The sequence below is a fragment of the Geotrypetes seraphini genome, chromosome 6 (assembly GCF_902459505.1).
Source record: "Geotrypetes seraphini chromosome 6, aGeoSer1.1, whole genome shotgun sequence".
Lineage (NCBI taxonomy): Eukaryota > Metazoa > Chordata > Amphibia > Gymnophiona > Dermophiidae > Geotrypetes > Geotrypetes seraphini.
The window spans coordinates 11,810,820-11,837,473 of NC_047089.1; the positions used below are offsets into that span (position 1 = coordinate 11,810,820).

The 26,654-nt window shown below is 44.9% G+C and overlaps 1 protein-coding gene across 1 annotated transcript in view; it reads left to right on the forward strand.

The window, feature by feature from the left end:
* Positions 1–26,654, forward strand: part of ARHGEF17 (Rho guanine nucleotide exchange factor 17) — a 390,049-nt gene that overhangs the window by 353,151 nt on the left and 10,244 nt on the right. Inside the window, exons 17-19 of the mRNA XM_033949000.1 lie at positions 2,206–2,273; positions 11,646–11,794; positions 24,962–25,136. Coding sequence (XP_033804891.1) covers positions 2,206–2,273; positions 11,646–11,794; positions 24,962–25,136 — 392 coding nt within the window. The remainder of the gene's footprint in view (positions 1–2,205; positions 2,274–11,645; positions 11,795–24,961; positions 25,137–26,654) is intronic.

The following is a 26,654-nucleotide window of genomic DNA, read 5'->3' on the forward strand; positions in this document are numbered from 1 at the left end:
GTCTTGATCGCCACCCCTGCCGAGTTGCTGAAGAGGGCCACGGGGAAGTTGCGATTAGACCGGAGAGAGCTGCAGATTCAGGTGCAGGTGGAGGGAGATGGTCAGCGTATGCGAACAAGATCCTGGGGAGCCTTCACAGTGGCTGTCTCCCCTCCCACCAGCTCTCCAATTTGCCAGGGCAGTGATTTACCGGCAACTTCCTGCAGGCAAGTACCGAGAGCTGCTGGAAGGGGAGGAAGCCACTGTAGGAGGCTGGGAAGGTGCTGGAAAAGGGAGAGCTGTTAATGGACTTGAAGGGAGTTAGAAGGAGAAATGCTGCTGGGAGGGGAGGAGGGAAAGGGATGGGAAGAAAGTTAATGTTGGATACAGGGAGGAGGGAAGGGAGAAGAAGGAGAGATGCTACTGGAAGGGGAGGAGGGAAAGGTATGGGAAGAGAGTTAATGTTGGATAGAGGGAGGAGGGAAGGGAGAAGGAGAGATGCTGCTGGGAGGGGAGGAGGGAAAGGGATGGGAAGAGAGTTACTGTTGGATAGAGGGAGGAGGGAAGGGAGAAGAAGGAGATATGCTGCTGGGAGGGGAGGAGGGAAAGGGATGGGAAGAAAGTTAATGTTGGATAGAGGGAGGAGGGAAGGGAGAAGAAGGAGAGATGCTGCTGTGAGGGAGGAGGGAAAGGGATGGGAAGAGAGTTAATGTTGGATAGAGGGAGGAGGGAAGGGAGAAGGAAAAAAAGGAAGGAGGGTAGGGAGAAAGAAAAAAGGAAGGAAACAGCTGGCAGGGAGATTACAGGAGGGGAAGGGGGTCAGGGTGGAATGGAGAGATCAGATGAGAGAAAGGGGAGAGAGAGGAATGAGAAAGTAGAGAGACATTGATGCTGGAAAGGGGGTCAGCAGAGAAATGAGAGAGGGATAAAGATGCTAGATTTGGTGTAGGAGAGATAAAAATGAAGAAGGCAGTGAAGCTGGAATGAATGATGTAAAAAGGAGAGAGGAGGATGGACAAGGAAGAGGGGCATAGAAAGAAGTCAGATACATATGGAAGGGGGAGAGGGCAGACATTGGATGGAACGGGCAGATGGTGGAAGGAAAAGAGTAAAAAGAAGATGAAAGCAGAAACCAGAGACAACAAAAGGTAGAAAAAAATAATTTTATTTCTATTTTGTCATTAGAATATATCAGATTTGAATTATATATCCTGCTAGAGACATAACCGGGGACTGCAGTATTCTGTTAGCATGATATTTCTATGTAGCATTCTATAATAACTTGGCTTGTTCAGTTTTCTTGATAGTAGAGGGGATATATGTGAAGGGGAGGGGAGACAGGGGTTTTGTTGGTCCGTGCTCTGTATATTTGTATTTATAAAATCACAATTGTTCAGAATATTGTTTCTTTTTATACTTTAATAAAATACGTTCAATATAAAATCATAATTGCGGCTTGTGCAGATGGGATCAGATGGTTTGCGGGGACCGAGCTCGCAGAGATGGGGCGTAAACGGGGTTTTTAAATTTTAGTCCTAGTAGTTTGCCGGTCCACAAAATAATTATTTTATTTCTGCCGGTCCACCGGTGCAAAAAGGTTGAAGAACACTGCTCTAGACCACCAGGTAAGGCCGGGAAGGCGGCAGGGAGGAAAAAAAGATGGATTTTTTAAACATGAAAACGTTTTTTTTTTAAAATTTTCCCCCCTCCCCAGAAAAAATTGCGATAATATGAAACCGCGAGTGCAGGAACCGCGAATGGGGAGGGGGAAGTGTATTCTAAAATGAACTCGGGGCACCCAGATATCCTTACAGGTTAAGCGCTCTCCATGGTGCATCAGATGTCTAAATCGAAGCCCTCCCTTAACATGGATAGCCTGGCAAATTTGACCTGTAGATTTTAAAGACCTTATCCAGGATACAGAGTCTTAGAAATTGTATTTATTTATTTTATTTTAATAATTGATATTCCGCATATCCTACAATTCTATGCATTTTTCCCTATCTGTCCCGGTGGGCCCCCACTCTTATCTAATGTACATGGGGCAATGGGGATTAAAAGTGACTTGCTCAGGGTCACAAGGGGCAGCGCGGGATTTGAACCCACCACCTCAGGGTGCCGAGGCTGTAGCTCTAACCACTGCACCACACACTCCCACAAAGAAAGCCAGTGTTAACGTTGGTATCATTTAAATTGGCTCTGATCTATTATTTCCATTTTTCTTAGGTACCTTGATAATCAGGTGTTTGTGTCACTGGCGAATGGAGAATTGATTGTCTACCACAGGGACGCAGGTAACGCTATTTGTGAAGGTTGGGAGAAGTGCTTTGCCCTAACTGGTTTCTTACTGTAATATTGACAAAGGCAGTAAGCTAGGTCTTAAAGCAGCCATGTCGTTATATTGGACAGGAAGTTACAAGGTTATATTGGACAGGAAGTTACAAGGTTATTGGACAGGAAGTTACAAGGTTATATTGGACAGGAAGTTACAAGGTTATATTGGACAGGAAGTTACAAGGTTTTATTGGACAGGAAGTTACAAGGTTTTACTGGACAAGAAGTTACAAGATTCCAGTAGAGCACAATATGGATATCATTTTATAAGTGCCATCAAACTGGCCAGGAGCTATTCCTGGCCGGCTAAATGGTTTTAAATAAGACCGTTTTGTATTTGTAACTAGGGCAGGCAACATACAGTTACACAGGAAGGACAATTTTATAAGCTGTTGCCTAAATATAGGGTTCACAGTCATTCATGCGCGGGACAAAGCCGTGCCGACATTTGAGTCCAATTGTGGGCGCAAGACTCCAGCGTGCCGGCGGAAAAGTTAATTTTAAAGAGCTCCGATGGAGGGTGTGGGGGGGGGGAACCCCCCCCCCACTTTACTTAATACTGTTCGCGCTGCCGTGGGGGGGGACTTGGGGGGTTGTAACCCCAATTATATTACCTCTAAATCAGGACCCCATATGGACAACAAACCTCCCCTCTGCAACACCAACAGGCTTTAATTTCACACACACACAAGCCAATCACACAACAGGAAGTAACAGGGAAAAAGAAAGGTGGAGAAAAAGCCTCAGTTCCGCTTCATCTGGCAAAAAACTCCACCTTTCAAGACTAACCCTGTACTCCAAAATATAGAACCAGTAGAAAAAGCGCTATGGTAGCCTGCAGGGAGACGTTACAAAACACACCGGGACACACAGCCCTCAGTTGTGAAAAAATGGGTAAATCAGCACTGTAGCAAAGTAGTCCAGGATTCAGCGTGGAACACAGCAAAAAAAGAGAGAACAACTTAGCTGCTTCGGCATCCAGGATCTCTCAGTCCTTCACCTCCTGGGCCCTGCAGCCACTGAACCCGACGGGGAACCCTCCGTTTCGCTCTGGTCGCTGCGTCAGGGGTTTCAACTTCACTGCTTCACATACGCTCTATCCAGACCCACCGAGCTCTTCAGGCTCTCACACCATTTCACAGAACAATACCGCGGCGTGCTAAGACACTCCACAGCCTCCAGCTAGAAATTGCACACAAGCTCCACCTCCAGACACGATCCACCAATCACAGGCATTCAAACACCAAAGAAGGCCGTCCACTCAATCCGGGCATTCAGTCCCACAGGCTGAACAGATTGCAGAGTGAAAATCCATTTTTGCTCTTTCTGCCAGAGTAAACGCCTCCAATTCCCCCGGCGAGCAGGGTAAGCAATGCGTTCAATTCCTGTGCAACGTAGAGCCCCAAATTCACGATTAGCTTCCAAACAGTGTGTCACCAATGGCTCCTCCAACCTCCGAGTGTGCAGACAGGACCTGTGCTCAATTATTCTGGTCTTGAATTGGCGATAAGTGTGTCCCACATAGATCATAGAACAGGGACACACCATAATATAAACCACCCCTCTGTTCTACATGAAGTGGCACTTCCTAGTTTATAAACTTTACCAGTCATAGGGTGCACCTATAGTGTCAGGGAGGGATTCTTTGATAGAACGAGTGTGCCATTAAAATTATAACAAACTCAAAGAAATATGACCATGTTACTCCGCTTTTACAAGATGCACACTGGTTACCGATTATACATAGAATTACATTTAAAATTGCATTACTAACATTTAAAATCCAACAAGTACACGCGCCATTATTTCTAGATAGACTATTAATCCCTTATTCTTCGTTAAGGACGCTAAGATCAACACAACAAAATTTACTAACTATCCCTTCATTAAAAATAATTGGGACAAGAAGAACAACTATATTTTCAGTGCAAGCACCACAACTGTGGAATAATCTACCTATTTATTTACGTAACGAAACATCACTAGACAAATTTAAACAAGGTTTGAAAAGCATTCTTTATAGAGATGCATTCAATACATAAATAGATAATGATAATAAACACAATATTTATCCTTTAGGAATCAAATATGCAGAACCTCAAAGGAATCAAATATGTAGAACATCAATATAGAAATTAAAAGAGTTCTTTTAATCTTATATTTCTCTCTTTTCTATCAAAACATCTTTTTCTTTTTTTTTTTCTTTCTCTCATTCTTTCCTTCATCACTTTTCTCACCTACCCTACCCTTATGTATAATCCTTAATTGTTAAAAATTTTTCCTTTTTTATTTTTCTAAAATTGTAATTCCATTTTTTTTTACCCACTTGTTTCAGTTTGTATTAATAATACATAATGATTAGTTTGTATAATTTTGTCTTATTTATATTTGTATTTGTCACCCCAGTTTTTTTTTTTTTTATTGTACATTTCAATTATGTAATACGCATTGAAATATTTGATATTGCGTAAAATCAAAATTTAATAAACTTGAAACTTGATATCCACCTTCATCCTTGCCTTTCCTTTGTGCCATCTTTATTGAAGGACACCACTCATTTTCTGAATCTGTTAGGGAGCTGGGAGCGTGATCTGTCTGAGGTGACATTTCTAGTGACGTTTGATGTGGCTTCCCTGTATACCTCCATTCCTCAGGATGAGGCTTTGGAGGTGTTACAAAACAACAAAAGAACCAGAGGTCCAACTTCGTCTGCAGTGAAAAAACAGACCAGAGCAAACAAACCGTGTACAAGTCTGCAGTTTTGGTTTGTTTGGAGGTGTTACAACATTTTCTGAGTCAACTGCCTCGTCCATGGCTGGTTTGTTGTCCATATGGGGTTCTGATTTAGAGGTAATATAATTGGAGTTTAACTGACCCTTTTCCTGAGAGTATACGTATTGGGGGGTTGTAACCCCCCATTATAGAGGAAACGTAACTTTTTCCCGATTTTTTTTTTTGGGGGGGGGTTTGCACCCCCCCCCACCCCCAACGGCAGCACGAACAGTATTAAGTAAAGTGGGGGGGGGGGGGTCACCCTCACACACCCCGTCGGAGCTCTTTAAAATTAACTTTTACAGCGGTGCGCTGGAGTCTTGCGCGCAATTGTCTGGACCGAAATGTCAGCGCGGCTTTTGTCCCGTCACCAAATATAGATATCATTAGTACACCTAGTGTATCGGATAGTGGTTCTCATGCGCGTGATTGTTGCAAATACTTGGCAGTTTCCCAGGTACCCGCTGGGCGCTGATCTATAAACGGTTCAGGTAAATAGCTTAGTCCAGTACAATCAGAGTGTCCGCATTGGGCAGAGCATAATGTGTCCTGGGGTAAGTGGTATACCAGTAATTCTTAATCTCTTACTCAAACCTCAAAGCATAGGAGTCCACTGCCTAATAATAATAACAGTTTATATACCGCAATACCGTTAAGTTCTATGCGGTTTACAATAGATTAAGCGAGGTACAAATTGATTGAATTTAAGAGGGGGGAAGAGGAGAGTTAATAGGACCGGAAAAGTGTTGTTGAGAAGAAAGAGATTAATAGGACAGAGGAATCACTATGGAGGAGAAAGAAGATGAGTGGGTCAGTTGTAGAGAGCTGCACGGGAACGGGGACGACGGGAATCCCGCGGGACCTGCGGGCATCCCGCGGGTTCCCCCTTTGGGTCACGGGGATCCCATGGGGACGCCCCTAGGATCGCGGGGATCCCGTGGGGACGCCCCCTAGGGTCGCCTCCAAGGGTCGCGGGGTTCCTGCGGGGCTGGATGTACTCAGTCGCGCGGCTCTTCTCCCTACCTTCTCTGCTTGCAGCACAGAGCCGAACGGAAGTCTTCCCGACGTCAGCGCTGACGTCGGAGGGGAGGGAGGGCTTAAACAAAGCCCTCCCTCCTTCCGACGTCAGCGCTGACGTCGGGAAGACTTCCGTTTGGCTCTGTGCTGCAGGCAGTGCAGGTAGGAGGAGAGTAGCCTCGCGGTTCGAGTGGCTACCAAGGGAGGGGGCGGTCCGCCCCGCCACACCCCGCCCCGGTTGCAGCACAGCCGGCCAGGTCCCCTTACTTTTGTGGCACTTCCCCGACCGACCGACAACAGCCCCGGTCCGACAATCCTCCCTGCCCTGTAGCCGCGAATCTAAATTATCTTCTTACAGCAGGTGTAATAAGGTAATTTAGATTCGCAGTTAAGGGCAGGGAGGTTTGTCGGACCGGGGCTGTTGTCAGTCGGTCGGGGAAGTGCCACAAAAGTAAGGGGACCTGGCAGGCTGTGCTGCACCCGGGGCGGTAGAGAAGGAGTGGGGAGAAGGACGCTGAAAGGCCATGGGGAAGACGGGAGGGAAGGACTCTGAAAGCACTTGAAGACAGAGGAGGGAGAAGGACGCTGAAAGCACATGGGGAATACAAAGGGGTGGAGAAGGACGCTGAAAGGCCATGGGAAGGGCGGGGGGGAGGACTCTGAAAGCACTTGTGGAAGACAGAGGGGGGAGAAGGATGCTGAAAGCACATGGGGAAGACAAAGGGGTGGAGAAGGACGCTGAAAGGACATGGGGAAGACGGGGGGGGGGTGGAGAAGGACGCTGAAAGGCCATGGGGAAGACAGAGGGGGGAGAAGGACGCTGACAGGACATGGGGAAGATGGGGGGAGAAGGACGCTGAAAGGAAATGGGGAAGAGAGAGTAGGGAGAAGACGCTGGCAGGGAAGAAGACAGATGCCAGACTATGGGGGGAGCGGAGAGAAGAAGATGGGTGCCAGACCAATTTGGAAGGGGGAAGAAAGGGAGAGGCACAGTAACAGAGCAAATGGAAGATGCAGAAGGAAGAGAGACAGTGGATGGAAGGAATTGAATGAGAACATGAGGAAAGCAGAAACCAGGCAACAAAGGTAGGAAAAGAATTATATTTCTTTTTTTTTATTTTGCTTCAGGATAAAGTAGTATATTAGTTGTGTTGATAAAAATTTATAAACATTAGAGGCTCTGGTAGAAACCCATTTGCAAAGTATGTATTCTTCCCAATTAATATTTTCAAATTAATAAAGTCTTTTTGCTTATTTGTAAATGGGTTTCTACCAGAGCCTTTAATTCAGTAGCATAATTAAATGAAATAACTATTTCTGAAGTTTATAGGGACGGGCGGGGACGGAGGGGATTCCTCGCGGGGACGGGTGGGGACGGAAGGGATTCCTCGCGGGGACGGGTGGGGACGGAGGGAATCCTCACGGGGACGGGTGGGGACGGGTGGGATTCCTCACGGGGACGGGTGGGGACGGGTGGGACTTTGGCGGAGACGGGTGGGATTTCTGTCCCCGCGCAACTCTCTAGTCAGTTGTCTAGATACGTTAGGAACAGTTGAGTTTTTGGACGTTTTCTGAATTCCTCATAAGTAGTGGGCGAAAGCAGTTGATCTAGGTCTTTAACCCACAATGCTGCTTGATGTGAGAGAAGGTGTTCGTGGTGTTTTTTCAGTTTATAACCTCTAATTGGGGGGGAAACGAAGTAGGAATGAGAGCTTCTCTTGTGTCTGTTGGCAGAGAAGGAGAAAAAGTCAATTATGTATTTAGGGGCAAGTCCGTTTAGCGCTTTAAAGCAGAAGCAGGCGAATTTAAACTTTATGCGTGCTTCCATCGGTAGCCAATGTAACTGCCGGTAGTAGGGTGATACATAATCGAATTTCTTTAGTCCGAAGATTAATCTGACCGCTGCATTTTGCATTAGTTGTACATGTCGCATATTTTTTGGGGAAATGGCTAAGTAGGCGATGTTACAGTAGTCAAGTTGACTTAGTACGAGGGATTGGACCAGGGTTCTGAATGCCGACTTATCAAAATAAGCTTTAATGGATCTGAGTTTCCAGAGAGTGAAGAAACCCTTTCTGATTAAGGAGTCCACCTGGTCTTTCATGGTTAGGCATTGATCTAACACCCTAAACTGCTAGATGGTCATCGGCAATCCAAAATTGGGACTGAAAAAGGCCCTCAGATTGGCTTCATAGGCCAAAAAAACTCCCAACCTCCCGCTGATATTAGTCAAGTTTCCGTAGCAAAATGCGGGCAATGTCTCCCCAAAATATCCGCATAGCAGTGGAAAGTATCAAAACTAACTTAGCTTGATCCAATTTTCAGCTGTGCTCCGTTAGACACTCATCAGCTGTTTCCAGCGGCGTTCTGTTCCCCAAACCACAGGGTCAGATGCAGCGAGCCTACAGGGTCATCCCTGTTTCGCCAATCCGGCTTACATAGAAACATAGAAATATAGAAATAGGCGGCAGATAAGGGCCACGGCCCATCCAGTCTGCCCACCCTAATGACCCTCCCCTACCTTTACCTTGTGAATAGATCCCACGTGCCGATCCCATTTGGCCTTAAAATCAGGCACGCAGCTGGCCTCAATCACCTGAAGTGGAAGACTATTCCAGCGATCAACCACCCTTTCAGTAAAAAAGAACTTCCTGGTGTCACCTCGCAGTTTCCCGCCTCTGATTTTCCACGGATGTCCTCTTGTTGCCGTGGGACCCTTGAAAAAGAAGACATCTTCCTCTGTCTTGACGCGGCCCGTGAGATACTTGAATGTCTCGATCATGTCACCCCTCTCTCTGCGCTCCTCGAGCGAGTACAGCTGCAACTTTTCCAACCGTTCCTCGTACGGGAGATCCTTGAGTCCCGAGACCATCCGAGTGGCCATTCTCTGGACCGACTCCAACCTCAGCATGTCCTTGCGATAATGCGGCCTCCAGAATTGCACACAGTACTCCAGGTGGGGCCTCACCATGGATCTATACAATGGCATAATGACCTCCGGCTTACGGCTGACGAAACCCCTGCGTATGTGACCCATGATTTGTCTTGCCTTAGATGAAGCTTTCTCCACTTGATTGGCAGCCTTCATGTCCTTCATGTCCTTCATGGCTTCTTCGGGAATCTTCTGCAATGGAGTCCACGAGCCAAATAGCTGATTTTTGGGGATACGTTGCCTGCATTTTGCTGCGGTTATCAAATTATGAAACCCGTGTGATGTGCATGTTAAGCCTTTGCCTCAGATTTATTGTGTGGTTTGTTTAAATCAAATGGAGACCTCTTTGTCTCATTTATTTCTTGTTTCTCACTATTGTTAATTGAGGTCTAAGAAGGAGGTTTAAAATTATTTTAGATATCGAATAAGGGTTCTCCCTTTTTCAGCTTTTCCTTATATAGTTTTTTTCTTTTGATATTTTTTGGTTAAATAAATTGTTTTCCTTGTTTAAAATGATACTCCGTATTGCTGTAACAAGTGGATTCTTGTATATTTTGTTTGAAAATTATAAATAAATAACCCCCCCAAAAAAACCCCCCCCCCACAAAAACAGTGTGATATGAAGTGAAGACTATACTTTAAGGGGTCCTTTTATCAAGGCGCGGTAGGGGTTTAACGCGCTAGTCGCTAACGCCTCCCTTGACAAGGCGTTAGTTTTTTTGGCTTGCCGCGGGGGTTAGCGCGTGATTAAATGTCCGACGCGCTAACCCCGCTTGCTCAGCTTGATAAAAGGAGCCCTAAATCTAAGACTGTGTGACTAATATCAGGAAGTTGGGAGTTTTTTTGGCTTATGAAGCCCTTCTGAGGGTCTTTTTTTCTCCCAATTTTGGATTGCTGATGACCATTCAGCAGTTTAGGGTGGACTCCTATACTTTGTGGTTTAAGTAAAAGATGAAGAATTATTGTTACTGAGAACTTACGGTACTCATTGTGGTAAGTGACATACCCAACTTATAGAATAATATTAATTAGCGCACGTGTCAAAATGCACTTAGACCCGCCCACTTATGCCAGCCGTTGACCAGTCATAAGTAGGTCCACCTGTGGCTTTGACCTAATATTCTGTAAGAACTTAAGTGCGTCTTTAAGCCATTATAGACTTGGCGCTAAGTGCTCCCCTTTGAGGCGCCAAATTTTAGAATCGCCACCGTATTGAGTGTATGCCTGGCTCTTCTCTAACATGTCATTTCTTTTCCCTTACTTTCCACTCCATTTATAAACTTATGTAAACCTTTTCCCTTCCTTTCTCAGTTTTTAAGTTCTCGTAAACCGTGCCGAGCTCTACTTCCGTGGAGATGATGCGGTATATAAACTTAAGGTTTAGTACAGTTTAGTTTAGAGGCACTGTGGGGTAAGAAAGGGGAAAAAATGATGCCACCAAACTAAAGACAGAGGAGTCCGGCATTCAGCCGGCGGTAGCAAGTGCTTTGCTGACCGCCGCCAGCATTTTTCCTGGACATGGCAGCGCTGGGCCTTGTCAGGGCTTCGACATTGAATTTCAGGCTACACCGTAGCCAGTTAAGCGAGTTCAGCACTCGTCAGGCTATGGATTATCACGTAAAGAAAGGGCCGACTTTTATGCCGTCCTGTTTATGTGGTTAACCTGGCCGGTTAAGTGCCGACTTCATCCCTGGAACGCTCCCAAATAGCTGGTGTTGCTTTATATACTGACTGGTCATTTCCAGCGACACTAAGGGCCAGATTCTGTAAATAGCGCCTGCATCAGGCGACACCTGCAAAAATAGCGCCCTTCACGTGTCAGTCAGACTTGGGGGCCGTTTGCAGAATCGTGGCTACCGGCGCCTAAGAAAAATCTTAAGCGTCAGTAATGTACGCCAGGGTTTTAAAGGCCTGCGTTGCTAACAACTAAGTTTGATGGAGAATCAAGCATAGCAACGCCTCAGGTCGTCTCCACTTTGACCTTAGGCACCGCAAGGCGCATTGCTGAGAAGTAATTCTGGCACCTAAGTTTTTTTTTTTTTATTGTGAGATTTTTGACCAATTAAGGTAGGTGTAGGGTTACCAGATTTTCGAAAACGAAAATTCGGATCCATAGCCCCGCCCCCTCAACCTGTTTATTCATCAGGACGGCATTGAGCGCATGCGCTGGTGTCAACCGCATTGCCTCCGCGCATGTGCGGACGCTGTCCCGACGTCTCTCGTTGCTAGAGGCTTTTCGAAACCTGGACAAAGTGCCGGGTTTTGAAAAGCCGTCCAGACTCCCAGACATGTCCTCAAAGAGGAGGACGTGTCTGGGGGAAATCCAGACCCTAGTTAAGCGACAGTAGGACGCCTTCTGCGCCTATCTTATGGCGCCTTTTCTAGAACCTAGGCCTAACTGGGTAAGTGCTGCCGAAAATGACCAGTTGGCCCGCCCCAAAAGCAATAAACTGGTCAGCACCCATTTCTGACTAGTTTGATGATTTTGAATATCGAACGGAAACATTTTTTCTCAGCGCATGAAGCCTCCGATTTGAAGGTCTACAGTTGAAAAATAGGCTGTACATTCATTGTCTTCTCTCTCTCTTTCTCCCCCACTCCCTCCTTGCAGGAAGTTTCTGGGACTCGCAGAATTCCAAATCCTTGTCTTTAGGATCTCCCGGAAACCCCATCACCAAAATGGTGGCTGTGGCAGGAAAGCTGTGGTGTGGCTGTCTAAACAGAGTCCTCATTCTGAATACAAGCACGCTTCTTCAAGAGGTATGGCAGCTGAGCCTTAAAAAGAGGTTTGTTTACAAAACTTACCCTGTGTGAATATACTTCCCCCTCCCCATTCGTGGTTTCGACACTCGCAGTTTCACATAGTCACAATTTTTTTGGGGGGGGGTAAAACCCCCATAGTTTAGCACGTTCCCGCCTCTCTCCAGCCTTCCTCCCGGCATCTCGGCCTTACCTGGTGGACTAGCGGACTTTCGGGGCAGGAGCAATCTTCATACGCTCCTGCCCCGTGTAGATCGCCAATAGGAAATGGCTGCTGTGAGCTCCCGTCGTAGTCTCGAGAGACTACAGGAACTCACGGCAGTCATTTCCTATTGGCGATCTGCACGGGGCAGGAGCATAGAAAGATCGCTCCTGCTCCGAATGCCTGCTAGACCACCAGGTAAGGCCGGGATGCCGGGGGGAAGGCAGGATGGAGGCGGGGGTGGGTCAGAGCCATACGAGAAGTTATTCGCAGTTTTTCTCAATTCGCGGTCCGGCTCTGCTCCTATCCCCCACGAATACCGAGGGAGAAGTGTAGTTAAGATAAGTTGGAAGCATTTAATAAAGGTCCACCATATGCCTCTTAAACACTTATAATGAATAATTAGTTTATCCTCAGTGTGATCGTGAAAACTAACAGAACCTTGGCAAAAGCCAGAACCCAGGCTTATACATATTTAGTGGGCTCTCTTGCAAGCCACTTCTGATAAGTTGGCAGCAAAACTAAGAATGAAAAATCATATATATAAATAAAAAAATTTTATCTCATATTTTAACGAACAAAGTTTCAGAGTTCATTCTAAGAAGGAAACCTCTCTTCCTATAGCTCAAACCTACGGTGTCCCACAGGTGTCTATTCTATCTCCCCTGCTATTCAATATCTTCATGTCTCCCCTTCTTACTCTAGCCAAGTCTATAGGCTTCACAATGTGGATGACATTCAATTACTCCACCCAGTTGATACCTCATACATCATGGAAATTCAACCAATCAACAATAAACTAGACAAAATAAGTGATTGGCTCCACGCAAATAAACTCTCCCTAAATATCATGTGGTCTACTTTTCCCTACCAAAAAGAATGAAACAATTATTGGAAAGATCCTCATTGAAACTCAATGGAAACCAAAATAAAACTACATGGGGTTACCAGAGACAAGGATCTAACCTTTCATGATCAAATCAGTTCAGTAGTAAAAACCTATTTCTATAAACTTCGGCTTATACGTTCCCTAACCTCTATCCTCGACACTGAAGCAATTACTACTCTAGTTCATTCTCTAGTCATCTCTCATCTTGATTATTGCAACTCTCTTTACAACGGAATCCCTCAAAAAGAACTACGACGGCTACAACTTATACAAAACACGGCCATAAAACTTATGTACAAGTTAGGGAAATATGATCATGTCACCCCTCTTCTGAAAGAAGCTTACTGGCTACCCTTAACACATCGCATCACATACAAAACAATCATGCTAGTTTTCAAAATCAAACTCTCCCTTTCTGGATAAGCTTCTTATCCCTTTTTGCCCCTCACAGATACCGTATTTGCCGGCGTATAAGACGACTTTTTAGTACCTTAAAATCCTCCCCAAAGTCGGGGGTCGTCTTATACGCCGGGTACAGTTTACATGCCCTTACTTGCAGGGCTGGATGTACTCAGTCACGCGGCTCTTCTTCTCCCTATCTTCTCTGCTTGCAGCACAGAGCCGAACGGAAGTCTTCCCGACGTCAGCGCTGACGTCGGAGGGGAGGGAGGGCTTAAACAAAGCTTAAACAAAGCCCTCCCTCCCTCCGACGTCAGCGCTGACGTCGGGAAGACTTCCGTTCGGCTCTGTGCTGCAGGCATGGCAGGTAAGGAGAAGGAGAGTAGCCTCGCGGTACCAAGAGAGAGGGGCGGCCGCCCCGCCCCGGTTGCAGCACAGCCGGCCAGGTTCCCTTACTTTTGTGGCACTTCCCCGACCGACCGATAACAGCCCGGGTCCGACAATCCTCCCTGCCCTGTAGCCGCGAATCTAAATACCTTCTTACAGCAGCTGTAAGAAGGTAATTTAGATTCGCGGTTAAGGGCAGGGAGGTTTGTCGGACCGGGGCTGTTGTCGGTCGGTCGGGGAAGTGCCACAAAAGTAAGGGAACCTGGCCGGCTGTGCTGCACCCGGGGCGGTAGAGAAGGTGTGCGGAAGAAGGGGTCGTCTTATACGGCGAGTATAACACAAAACTCTATTTTTTAACTAAAAGTTGGGGGGTCGTCTTATACGCCCAGTCGTCCTATACGCCGGCAAATACGGTACTCAGATCTGCTGATCAGAACTTGCTTTCCGTTCCTTCTATTAAGGAATTTTTCTGTTCCAGAAAAACCAATTCTTCTGTAGTTGCCCCTACGTTATGGAACGCACTGCCATCTCAAATCCGCCACGAGAAATCAATCGATAAATTTAAGACCAAATTAAAAACATTCGTATTTCAAGATGCGTTCTCTTGTTCTTGAATATTCTAAAACACGCCAACCGCTTTCAAGAAGCGATCCCATCCCTAATGTTTTATCCTTTCCCTCTTCATTTCCTTTCCTTTTTTTATTTTTAAACTTCTAATAATGTAACTTTTCCCTTTACCTTCTTTTCAAACCTCAGTGTCTAGTACAGGGGGTCTCAAAGTCCCTCCTTGAGGCCGCAATCCAGTCGGGTTTTCAGGATTTCCCCAATGAATATGCATTGAAAGCAGTGTATGCACATAGATCTCATGCATATTCATTGGGGAAATCCTGAAAACCCGACTGGATTGGGCCCTCAAGGAGGGACTTTGAGACCCCTGTACTAGACACTGAGGTTTGAAAAGAAGGTAAAGGGAAAAGTTACATTATTAGAAGTTTAAAAATAAAATACAGCTATCAAACTTATATCAGGTTCAAATAAATATGATCATGTCACTCCTCTTCTACAAAAAGCCCACTGGTTACCCGTCATATATAGAATAACATTTAAAATAGCACTTCTAACCTTCAAAACAATACAAACACATGTCCCAGCATGTGACCCTCCGAGAGCTCTAAGATCCACCTCACAGCATACTCTTAATATCCCATCCTTAAGAATAATAGGTACTCGACGTAATACAATCTTTTCAGTAACCGCCCCCCACGATTTGGAATTCTCTTCCTATATATATATACGATCTGAACACAATTTACAGAAATTTAAAAATAATTTAAAATGTTTCTTTTTTAAAGATGCCTACGATTGACTATTCGTTTCAAGTCCAGTTACTCTCGATTTTTTCCCGTCCCAATGTTCTTTCCTTTGTCGTATCTTTTCTTAATAAATATTGTAGTTCTCCCCCCCTTTTTCCTATTGTGTCCTTGTAGATTAATAACAACAAGAACAAAAAAAACAAACCCCGAAGTATGTTAAGATTGTTAGTCTCTGTGTACTTTTGTTAATGTTTTAATTATTATTGTACAACGCTTAGTATTTTGGATAGGCGTTTAATCAAATAATCAAATAAAAATAAATTTAAAAAAAACCCTGCTTTATGGGAAGTTCACACAGCAGTGTCTTTTAAGGTGTCCCACTGCTCTTTTGGCATGTCTGTGTGGCCAGAACCAGGGATCTCAAAGTCCCTCCTCGAGGGCCGCAATCCAGTCGGGTTTTCAGGATTTCCCCAATGAATCTGCATGAGATCTATGGGCATGCACTGCTTTCAATGCATATTCATTGGGGAAAACCCGACTGGATTCTGGCCCTCGAGGACCGGAGTTGCCCACCCCTGACCTAGCTCCACCTGAGAGTTTATCGCAGGAGCCTCAAAGTCCCTCCATAAGGGCCGCAATCCAGTCGGGTTTTCAGGATTTCCCCAATAAATATGCATGAGATCTATGTGCATGCAGTGCTTTCAATGCATATTCATTGGGGAAATCCTGAAAACCCGACTGGATTGCGGCCCTCGAGGAGGGACTTTGAGATCCCTGGTCTAGTATGTCTAGTCAAAGTCTCAATGTTCACGTTTACTTTTATTAGCACTACTTTTAGCCTAGTTTAACTTGTAAACCGGCCAGACACCTGTTGATGGTCAGCATATTAAAATTTAATAAAACTTGAAACTTTACGGATATCGCACTGCACTTTTTTTGATGTGTTCGGCACTATATAATTTATCACACATAGGGCTCGTTTTACTAAGCTGCGTTAGGGCTTTAACGCGCGGAAAAGCGCATGCTAGGCGATAACGCCAGCATTGGGCTGGCGTTAGTTTTAGCCGTGTAGCGTTGGTTTAGCGCACGCTAATAATAATAGTTTATTTTTATATACCGCCAAACCATCCGTTCTTGGCGGTTTACACAATAGCAATTGCAAGTAATTAAAATACAGATCCAAATAACAATGTGCTATAAAAGAAAATAACACAATTCAATAAAAGGCACTGACTAACAAAATACAACCCTAACTTATTCAAAGTAAAATATGCACAATACAGATTATTTATATTAAAATAGATAAGCGACTGTAAGCATTACTCCATAAAAATAATAAAAAATCTGCTTATCGAGGTAAAATAACATTATTCGCCAATGACGCCAAACTGAGTAATGTAGTGGGCAAATGCACAACAGACGAAGATTCAGTGCCCGACAACATGATGCACGACCTACTCCTACTGGAGCGATGGTCTAGGACATGGCAACTCAACTTCAATGCCAAAAAATGCAAAGTTATGCACCTGGGCAGCCAGAATCCATGCAAGTCTTATACCCTTAATGGCGAGATCCTAGCAAAAACGGTAGCAGAACGAGACTTGGGGGTAATCGTCAGTGAGGACATGAAGTCTGCCAATCAAGTGGAGCAGGCTTCGTCCAAGGCAAGACAAATCATGGGCTGCATACGAAGGGGTTTCGTCAGTCGTAAGGCGGAAGTCATTATGCCATTGTATAGATCCATGGTGAGGCCCCACCTGGAATACTGTGTGCAATTCTGGAGGCCGCATTATCGCAAGGATGTGCTGAGACTGGAGTCGGTGCAAAGAATGGCCACCCGGATGGTCTCGGGACTCAAGGATCTACCAAACGAAAAATGGCTTGACAAATTACAGCTATACTCGCTCGAGGAGCGCAGAGAGAGGGGGGACATGATCGAGACGTTCAAGTATCTTACGGGCCGCATCGAGGCGGAGGAAGATATCTTCTTTTTCAAGGGTCCCACGACAACAAGAGGGCATCCGTTGAAAATCAGGGGCGGGAAACTACGAGGTGACACCAGGAAATTCTTTTTCACTGAAAGAGTGGTTGATCGCTGGAATAGTCTTCCACTACAGGTGATTGAGGCCAGCAGCGTGCCTGATTTTAAGGCCAAATGGGATCGGCACATGGGATCTATTCACAGGGCAAAGGTAGGGGAGGGACATTAAGGTGGGCAGACTAGATGGGCCGTGGGCCCTTATCTGCCATCTATTTCTATGTTTCTATGTCTATCATGATAATTTTGAAATCCATTAAATATTGTATTGTTTAAATAGATAAGTTTTAAAATCTTTCCAAAATTGATAATAAGAACATAAGAAGCACCATCTCCGGGTCAGACCTTCGGTCCATCAAGTCCGGCGATCCGCACATGCGGGGGCCCTCCCAGGTGTACACCTGGCATAATTTGTAGTCACCCATATCCTTCTATGCCTCTCGTAAGGAGATGTGCATCTAGTTTGCTTTTAAATCCTAGGACGGTCCATTCTGCAATAACCTCGTCGGGGAGAGCATTCCAGGTGTCCACCACTCTCTGCGTGAAGCAGAATTTCCTGATATTCGTCCTGAACTTGTCCCCCCTCAGCTTCATTCCGTGTCCTCTTGTCCATGTCAAATTGGACAATGTAAATAGTTTTTTTTTGCTCTATTTTGTCGATCCCTAAGTGAGGGCTGGAATAATAATGAATTCAAACATGAATTCATTACTCCTGCTGCCCATGGCGTAGTCCTATGATGGTGTGAAGCATGGCTTGCAAGTAAAACCTGAGGGATCGATATTCAAGTAATTTAAACAGCCAGAAAGGGCTTCTAGGTCTTTAAATCGCTTGTGTGGAGCTGACTGGGTGGTGCTTAACCGGATAGGGCTGACGAAATATACCTGGTTGGCTTCTAAGCCAAAACCAGCCGTTTTGTGGGCCTTTAAGGCAGAATCGGCATTTATCTGGTTAACTTCCGATATTCAGCACTTAACCAGATAAATAGGGCGCTGGAAAAGTTTGGTATTGCGCGGCGTTCTATAAAGGGGCCCTTTGCAGAATAGTGCTTGGCGCCGATTTCCATGCCGAACGTTGAGCACTTGCTGAAACCTGGTGCAAATCCTGGTGCCCGAGTAGGGTGTGGAGACCTATTGCGCTATAATACCGCACCGTGCCCAACTTTTGGGAAAGCCTTTGATCCGCCCGTGCCCCTCCCAATCCAATCCTTTTAGTTTCATACACCGATTCATCCCAAGCAAGGAAGACCCATTTCAGAATTTTGGGTTCTCACCAGCTGATGTTTACAGCGAACTGTCAAGACTCAAGGTGAGCAAAGCCATGGGGCCAGACAAATTGCACCCACGAGTGCTCAGGGAGCTGTGCGATGTCCTGGCGGAACCGTTAACCATGCTCTTCAATCTCTCCCTAAGTATTGGGACTGGACTGGAAAACAGCTAACGTAGTTCCTCTGCACAAAAAGGGTTGCAGAGCGGAGGCTGCGAATTACAGACCAGTGAGTCTCACATCAATAGTGTGTAAACTCATGGAAACACTACTTAAATGTAAATTAGACACGATTTTGGATGAGGGGAATCTAAGGGATCCTAGTCAACATGGATTCACTAGGAGTAGGTCATGCCAATCCAATCTTACCAGCTTCTTTGATTGGGTAACAGGAAAGCTAGACTCGGGAGAGTCTCTGGACATAGTGTACTTGGATTTCAGTAAGGCTTTCGACAGCGTCCCACACCGTAGACTATTAAACAAGATGAAATCGATGGGGTTAAGTGAGACACTAATTGCATGGGTCAATGACTGGCTGAGTGGAAGACGTCAGAGGGTGGTGGTCAACGGCACCCTCTCTGAGACATCGGAGGTGACCAGCGGAGTGCCACAGGGCTCGGTCCTGGGTCCACTCCTTTTTAACATATTCATAAGGGACTTGACCCAAGGGCTTCAGGGTAAAGTAACTCTATTCGCTGATGACGCCAAACTATGTAATATAGTAAGTGAAAGCAATCAGCAGGATAGTATGACGCAGGATCTGCTTACGTTGGAAAACTGGTCCTCGACATGGCAGCTGGGCTTCAACGCTAAGAAATGTAAGGTTATGCATCTCGGTAGCAGAAATCCATGCAAACCTTACACCTTAAATGGAGAAACACTAGCTAGGACTTCAGAAGAAAGAGACTTGGGAGTAATCATCAGTGCAGACATGAAGGCTGCCAAACAAGTAGAGAAGGCCTCATCCAAAGCAAGGCAACTTATGGGATGTATCAATAGAAGCTTCGTTAGCCACAAATCTGAAGTCATAATGCCACTGTACAGAACCATGGTGAGACCTCATCTGGAATACTGTGTGCAATTCTGGAGGCCACATTACCGTAAAGACGTGCTTAGAGTTGAGTCGGTTCAGCGGATGGCCACTAGGATGATCTCGGGGCTCAAGGGTCTCTCGTACGAAGAAAGACTAAACAAATTGCAGCTCTACACTCTAGAGGAGCGCAGGGAGAGGGGGGACATGATTGAGACATTTAAATACATCACGGGACGTGTCGAGGTGGAAGAAGACATCTTCTTTCTCAAGGGACCCTCGGTCACAAGGGGGCATCCGTTCAAACTCAGAGGAGGGTAATTCGATAGTGACGTAAGGAAGTATTTCTTCACAGAAAGGGTTGTAGATCACTGGAACAAGCTTCCAGAGCAGGTGATCAAGGCCACCAGCGTTATTGACTTTAAGAATAAATGGGATGCCCTAGTAGGATCCTTACGAAGTGCATCTTCACCCAAAGATATCACGGATAATTTAGATTTAGATTTAGATGAAGATCAAAAATTAAAAACCAGGTCCCTACATGCCACTTGTTCCAACTTTACCCTTCCATCTTTAACAGAATTAAAACAGCTTTTTCATGGTCTAAAACTTAAAGGGTCTATATCTGAACCCTTTCCACCTTTTCTTCTCAAACGTTACTTCTCTGTATTTGGTCCAGCTATCCTTCAAATTATACATACAAGTCTGTCCACTTCATCAGTTCCAACGGATTGGAAGCATTCTGTTTTACTTCCTATTATCAAGGATACCAAAACCAGTGTGTCCGACTGCTCTAATTATCGTCCAATTTCGAATCTTCCATTCTTAGCCAAAATCACTGAAAAAGTAGTATTTCAACAATTATCAGAATTCATCGACAAAACTCAGGTACTACACCCTAATCAAACAGGATTTCGTAAAAATCATTCGACTGAACATGCATTATTAGGCCTGGTTACAACTATTCACTATTTTCTGGATCAACATAAATCTGTAATTCTCATATCCCTTGACTTAGCTGCTGCATTTGATACAATTGATCATTGTCTATTACTTCATCGACTTTCCTCTATAGGTCTCACAGATCAAGTATACGAATGGTTCCGTTCTTACTTTACAGATAGATCTTCCAACGTTTTCTTTAAAAATTCCTTTTCTAAACCAAATCAAAAAAATAATTATGGAATACCACAAGGGTCCATACTTTCACCATTATTGTTTAATATTTATTTGGCCCCATTATTAACACTATGCCAATCCATCGGCTTCACAGTATACGCCTATGCAGATGACTTCCAACTCCTACACACCATTGACCCCAATAGTCTGCAAGACATAACAGAAATTAATAAGAAGTTAGCAAAAATTCATGAATGGTTAAACAATAATCAACTTTCCTTAAGTATTAATAAAACCACAACTGTACTCTTTTCAGAGAAAGACGGAGTTCAACTTACAAGTCCAATTATAATTGATAATAAACCCCTCATTCAGACCATTAATACAAAAATCTTGGGGGTTTCAATAGATAACAATCTTACTTTTCGAGGACATATCAGTGCTACGGTTAAAAACTGTTTTTACAGATTAAGAATGATCCGTTCACTTGCTCCCCTTCTTGATTCATTTTCTCTTAATACACTGATCCACTCATTAGTTATCTCAAAATTGGATTATTGTAATTCATTATTAAAAGGGGTTTACCAAAAGGATATAAGGCGTCTTCAACTCGTGCAAAATACTGCAATAAAGATAATTTCAGGTTCCAAAAAATTTGATCACGTCACACCCTTACTTCAAAGTGCTCATTGGTTGCCAATTTCATATAGGATTACTTTCAAAATAGCTCTTTTAGTTTTCAAGACATTAAAATCCAATACTCCTGCTTTCATAGATAGGCTCTTGATCCCATACAGTTCAACTAGAACTCTCAGATCATCTTCACAATGTACTTTAAATGTCCCCTCTCTTAAAATTATAGGAACCCGCCGTGCTTCAATTTTCTCCGTTACGGCACCAATGTTATGGAATTCTCTTCCATTATACTTAAGATTAGAACAGGATTTAAAAATATTTAAAAAGAATCTTAAATGTCTTCTTTTTAAAGAAGCTTTTAACTGACAGATTACAATTTCTCATTTTTCCAGATTTCCTTTCGGTTTCTCATTTTTTCCCTTATCTCCCCATTGTGTTTTCCTTTTATGTAATCTTTAAATAAATATTGTATTTCCTCCCCACCTTCCTATTGTTATCAGCTGTCTTCTTGTCCAAATTTGTTTCCCAGTATGTTTATATGAATAGTAATTGTATAAGTAAGTCTACTCTATTTTATTTATGTAAAACGCTTTGAAATTTTAAAAGCGTTTAATCAAACAATATAATAAACTTGAAACTTGTCGAGTTAAGGAACTAGGTCATTAGTACTCAGACTTAATGGGGTGGGTCAGTAGAGTGGGCAGACTTGATGGGCTATAGCCCTTTTCTACCGTCATATTTCTATGTTTCTATGTTTCTATTCTATAACTCGGTTTACAAATATTAGAAATCAAAGAAAGAAGGGATCATTGATTAGAAACAAATACATTATGACAGGGATCGCTATACAAATGATAACCCATCTTTGGAAAAATTGCGACCGCCTCAACTTTCCGTTTTGGTGGGCCAATTTATGTTTAGGCTACAAATACGAAAAGATGAATGCAGATATATAAGGGAATAGCACAAATTATATAAATTGGGTTTGGGGCCCGTTGATATTCTTTTTTTGTTGTTGTTGTTTATTTATGATTTCAAATAATTACATACGCAATTGTACAAGAAATACTGAATACATCTTTTTCAATTCATCATAAAATAAATGAATATGAAACAAAAATAAAGAAGAAAATCTCTTAATATAGTCCACCTGTTGAGGGAGAAAAAGCTAAGAAACCTCCTTGTGGGAATCAAGGATTTAAACTAAATATAATAAAGAGGAAAAATAACTCGAGCATATATCATTCCTAGCATTTCATGACCACATTATACTGTTTCACTCTAGACCACGGTAGGAAGCCCTTTGCCTTCCAAAAAGAAACCCAATTGGGCCGGTTCAAAAAAATATATATATTCTTATTCCCTTGATAGGAAATAAAACACTTACAAGGAAATCTTAATTGAAAACTTGCCCCTAAAGAAATCACTCTTGTACGGTATGTAAGAAATTTCTTTCCTACGAGATTGAGTCCATTTAGATGCATCTGGAAATATATTCACCTTTTCGCCTAAATAGGAGACCTGTTTCATTTTAAAGTATAACTTCAGTAACATTTCTTTATCTTGTAGAAACACAAGCGGAACTACCAATGTAGCCCGGCCTAGCACCTCTATCTCAGATGATTCCAAGAGTACAGAGACATCTAACTCAGTCTTTCCCCCTTGAGTGTCCTCTGTAATCTTTTTTAAATACAGTGGTACCTTGGATTACGAGCATAATCCGTTCCAGGAGCATGCTCGTAATCCAAAATGCTCGTTTATCAAAGCGAGTTTCCCCATAGGAAATAATGGAAACTCGCTTTGATAGGTCCCCCCCCCCCCCGAGGCCAGCAGCACTGCTCCCCCCCCACGAGAACCGGCACCCCGAAGGCCCCCCAGCGAACCGGCACCCCCCCCCACGATCCGCACCCCCCCCCCCCCCCCGCCGCCATCGGGCATCCCCCGCCGCGACCTGAGGTTCCCCCAACCCACCCGAATCCTCTTCTTACTTTGCTGTAGCCTCCGCAGCGGCACCGGCCCCAGCATGTCCTGTGCGTGGTGCCGGTGCCTGAAGATCTGCTTCCTGTGCTCAAGGCCCAACACAGGAAGCAGATCTTCAGGCACCGGCACCATGCACAGGACATGCTGGTGCCGGTGCCGCTGCGGAGGCTACAGCAAAGTAAGAAGAGGGTTGGGGGGGGGGCCTCAGGTTGCGGCGGGGGGGGGGTGCCCGATGGTGGCAGGTGGGGGCCCAATGGCGGCAGGGGGGTGCCGGATCATGGGGGGGAGGGTGCTGGTTCGCAGGGAGGGGGCGCTCGCAAATCGAAGCACTCTCGGTTTCCGAGGCGCCGATTTTGCGAATGTTTTGCTCGTCTTGCAAAACACTCGCAAACCAGTGCACTCGTAAACCGAGGTACCACTGTAGTAAAATTTTTGTACGGGGGTAAGTTAGAGTCTGGAACTTTCAACACCGTTACCCAAAATTTTTTAAACAGTTCTAGAGGAGTCAAATATTTAGCAATAGGTTAATTCAACATAGTTGTCTTTTAAAAATTTTTTGTTTATTTTTTTACATAGCCAGGACAGGGTGGGGGGCTGGGGGGGATATCTTTCTGGTTTATTTCTTGATTAAATTATTGGATGAGAGGGGAGGGATCTTTTTCTTCTGCATTGTCATTGATGGAATTTAAGTGCTTATTTTGTTTAACGACGTCTGTATTATTCCTGGCCCTTTGGGCTCCTTTTTCGAAGCCGCGGGAGCAGTTTCACGTGCGTAATAGTGTGCGCTAAACCGCCGAGCGCACTAGCCGCTACCGCCTCCTCTTGAGCAGGCGGTAGTTTTTCGGCTAGCGCGGGGGTAGCGCGTGATTAAAAGTCACGCGCGTTAAAGCCGCTACCTTGGCTTCGTAAAAGGAGCCCTTTGTATTAGCTTTGAAAATGAATAAAGATTTAAATTAAAAAAAAAAAAAAGAGACCAATACATTTGTTAGGGACTTCTGAAATAAGAGAGTTTTTGACTTTTTCCGGAAAATTGATAATTGAGAAAGGAGTCTAATCTCAGATGGAAGCTCATTCCAAATAAAAAGGTAAACGAACGACAAGAATTGGCTGTGGTTTTGATATTTTTTACGGTAGGAAAAACGAGTTTATATTTCTGGGCACTTCTGTATTGAAAAGGCAAACAAGGATTGAAAAAAATAAAATAAAATAGGAACAATAGGGGGAAAAAACCCCTCCCCCGCCCTGCCCCCTTTTGGGCTGCAGGCTGTGGGATTTAAGTGTAACGCACAGCCAGATGCGCAATCAAATCCTAATCGGTTCCAATTGCCGGTACTTCTAGCATCCAGCTATTTGTTGGTTGCACCCGTGTCTCAGCAGCATGGCCGACAGGGCCGGCTTTGCCTACGGGAAAGGTGAGGCTCCGGCCTGGGGCCCTGGCGCTAAAGGGTGCCAAATGCCAAGGGCTGCGACATCACCAGCCCATAAGTAAAGCTACCCTGACGCTGCTGCCCGGTCCTGGCAGGGTGTAGCTTCACAGGCCAGCCGCCGCGAGGGGGGAGGGAAGTGCTTCATTTCCCTCCTTCTTCCTCTGATGCGCTGCTTGAAATCGACGCTGGCCTACGGAGCTTCATCCTGCCAGGACCAGATATTAGCGTCAGAAGAGGGAACTGGCAGGGGTGGAGCATGGGCCAGGAGCGCCGTAATCTTTTGAGCTGGCTCTGATGCCCAAGTATATGTTGGAGGGGCTCAGCTGATTACCTTATTCTGTCTTAGAGCTGATGTCAGAGGATAGGAAGTGCTGCTTAGTTGCATCAGGGTGTCTAGGTCAGCGCAGTTGGAAAACCTCTGTTTTATCCAGCGCAGGGCATGCTTTTTAAGGACTTACACTAATGTTCCTCCCTCTGTGCCAGCACTCCTTCCCCGTCGGGCAGGACAGCCACCGCAGCGTGACCTGTATGGTGAGTTCCTACGTGGGGATCTGGGTGGCCCTGCAGAGCAGCGCGCAGGTCAGACTTTACCACGCCACCAACCACGAGCAGCTGGCAGAAGTGGACATCGCCCCCCCGGTTCACAAGATGTTAGCAGGTAACTATCGACTGCGCGGGGGTTTGTTTGGTTTTTTTTTGTCTCTGTCGTTTGCCTGCAGAGTGCAGGGAAAAAAAAACCCAAAAGGAATTGACCCCAAAATATCCACAGAGAAGAAAATCCAGAGAAAACCAAAAAAACTCTGTGGAGTGACGATGTTCCTAAATGGACTTTATTTGAAAGTGTCAAAGTTCCAAAGGTCCACTGAAATCATCCACATAAGAGCCTTAAAGGACCTAGTCCGCTAGGGATACAGGACCCAACATGGTCCGCGTTTCGACAAAAAGTCTTCTTCAGGGGTCCCTGGGGGTCCTATAAAGGTGAGTACGTGGGAAACAATTGTGTGGTGAGCTGGAAGTGAGACACTGCTTGTGTTTGCAACATTCTAGAGCTCAGATAGTGATGTCATAATGCCTCATTCCACCAATGCCTAAGCTCTCTCCTCATATGCACAAGCCTCAAACACTTTAATAATAATAATAAAAATAACAGCTTATATACCGCAATACCGTGAAGTTCTATGCGGTTTACAGAAGATTAAGCAAAATCATAAGTAGCAAAAACAAAAGGAATTGACCCCAAAATACCCACAAAAAAGAAAATCCAGAGAAAACCAAAAAAACTCTGTGGAGTGACGATGTTCCTAAATGGACTTTATTTGAAAGTGTCAAAGTTCCAAAGGTCCACATAAAAGCCTTAAAGGACCTGGTCCGCTAGGGATGCGGGACCCAACACGGTCCGCGTTTCGACAAAAAGTCTCCTTCAGGGGGTCCCTGGGGGTCCTATAAAGGTGAATACGTCGGAAACAATTGTGTGGTGAGCCGGAAGTGAGACACTGCTTGCGTTTGCAATAGAAAAAAGAGTGCAGGGAGTCATTTTTGATTTCCCAAGCAGCCACCGCTTCCATAATTTTCACTAAGAAAGTTCGATTGACCACAGGCCTGCAATTTGAACAGTACCCTTCTCCCCAAATTCCTTATTACCACCTGTCCAGAAGGTTGCTCCACAACCCACAAGGTCCTCTTCCCCTCTTATCGTCTTGTTTCCAGGTTTCTTTCCACTTTGCCCTTCCTTCTCAGACTCTGTGTTACTCCCCAGTTTAGGTTCCTACTCATCTTCCCCACGCTTTCCTTTGGGTTCCTCTCAGTTTCTTGGGATACACAGTATTATTGGCAGAGTAGTGGCAAGCCAGGAAGTGGGGGGGACACAGTGAACATACACATCTGGTCCCTTCTGCTGTTCTTCCCCCATGGTGTGCACTAGAGAATGACATGGGGACAAATTTTCCCCCGGCCCTGCAAGAACTCATTTTCCCATCCCCACGAGCTCTTTTCCTGTCCCCGCCCCATTCCTGCAAGCGCCGTCCTATAAGTGTTCGAGGCTTTGCAGTTAAGGCAGAGCTTCCAGGAATGGGGTTAGGACAGCGGGAAAACTCACGGGGACGCATTTGTTCCCATGTCATTCTCTAGTGCGCACTTCCTTTGTGACCAGGAAGCACAGGAGGGGGAGGAGGGGCAT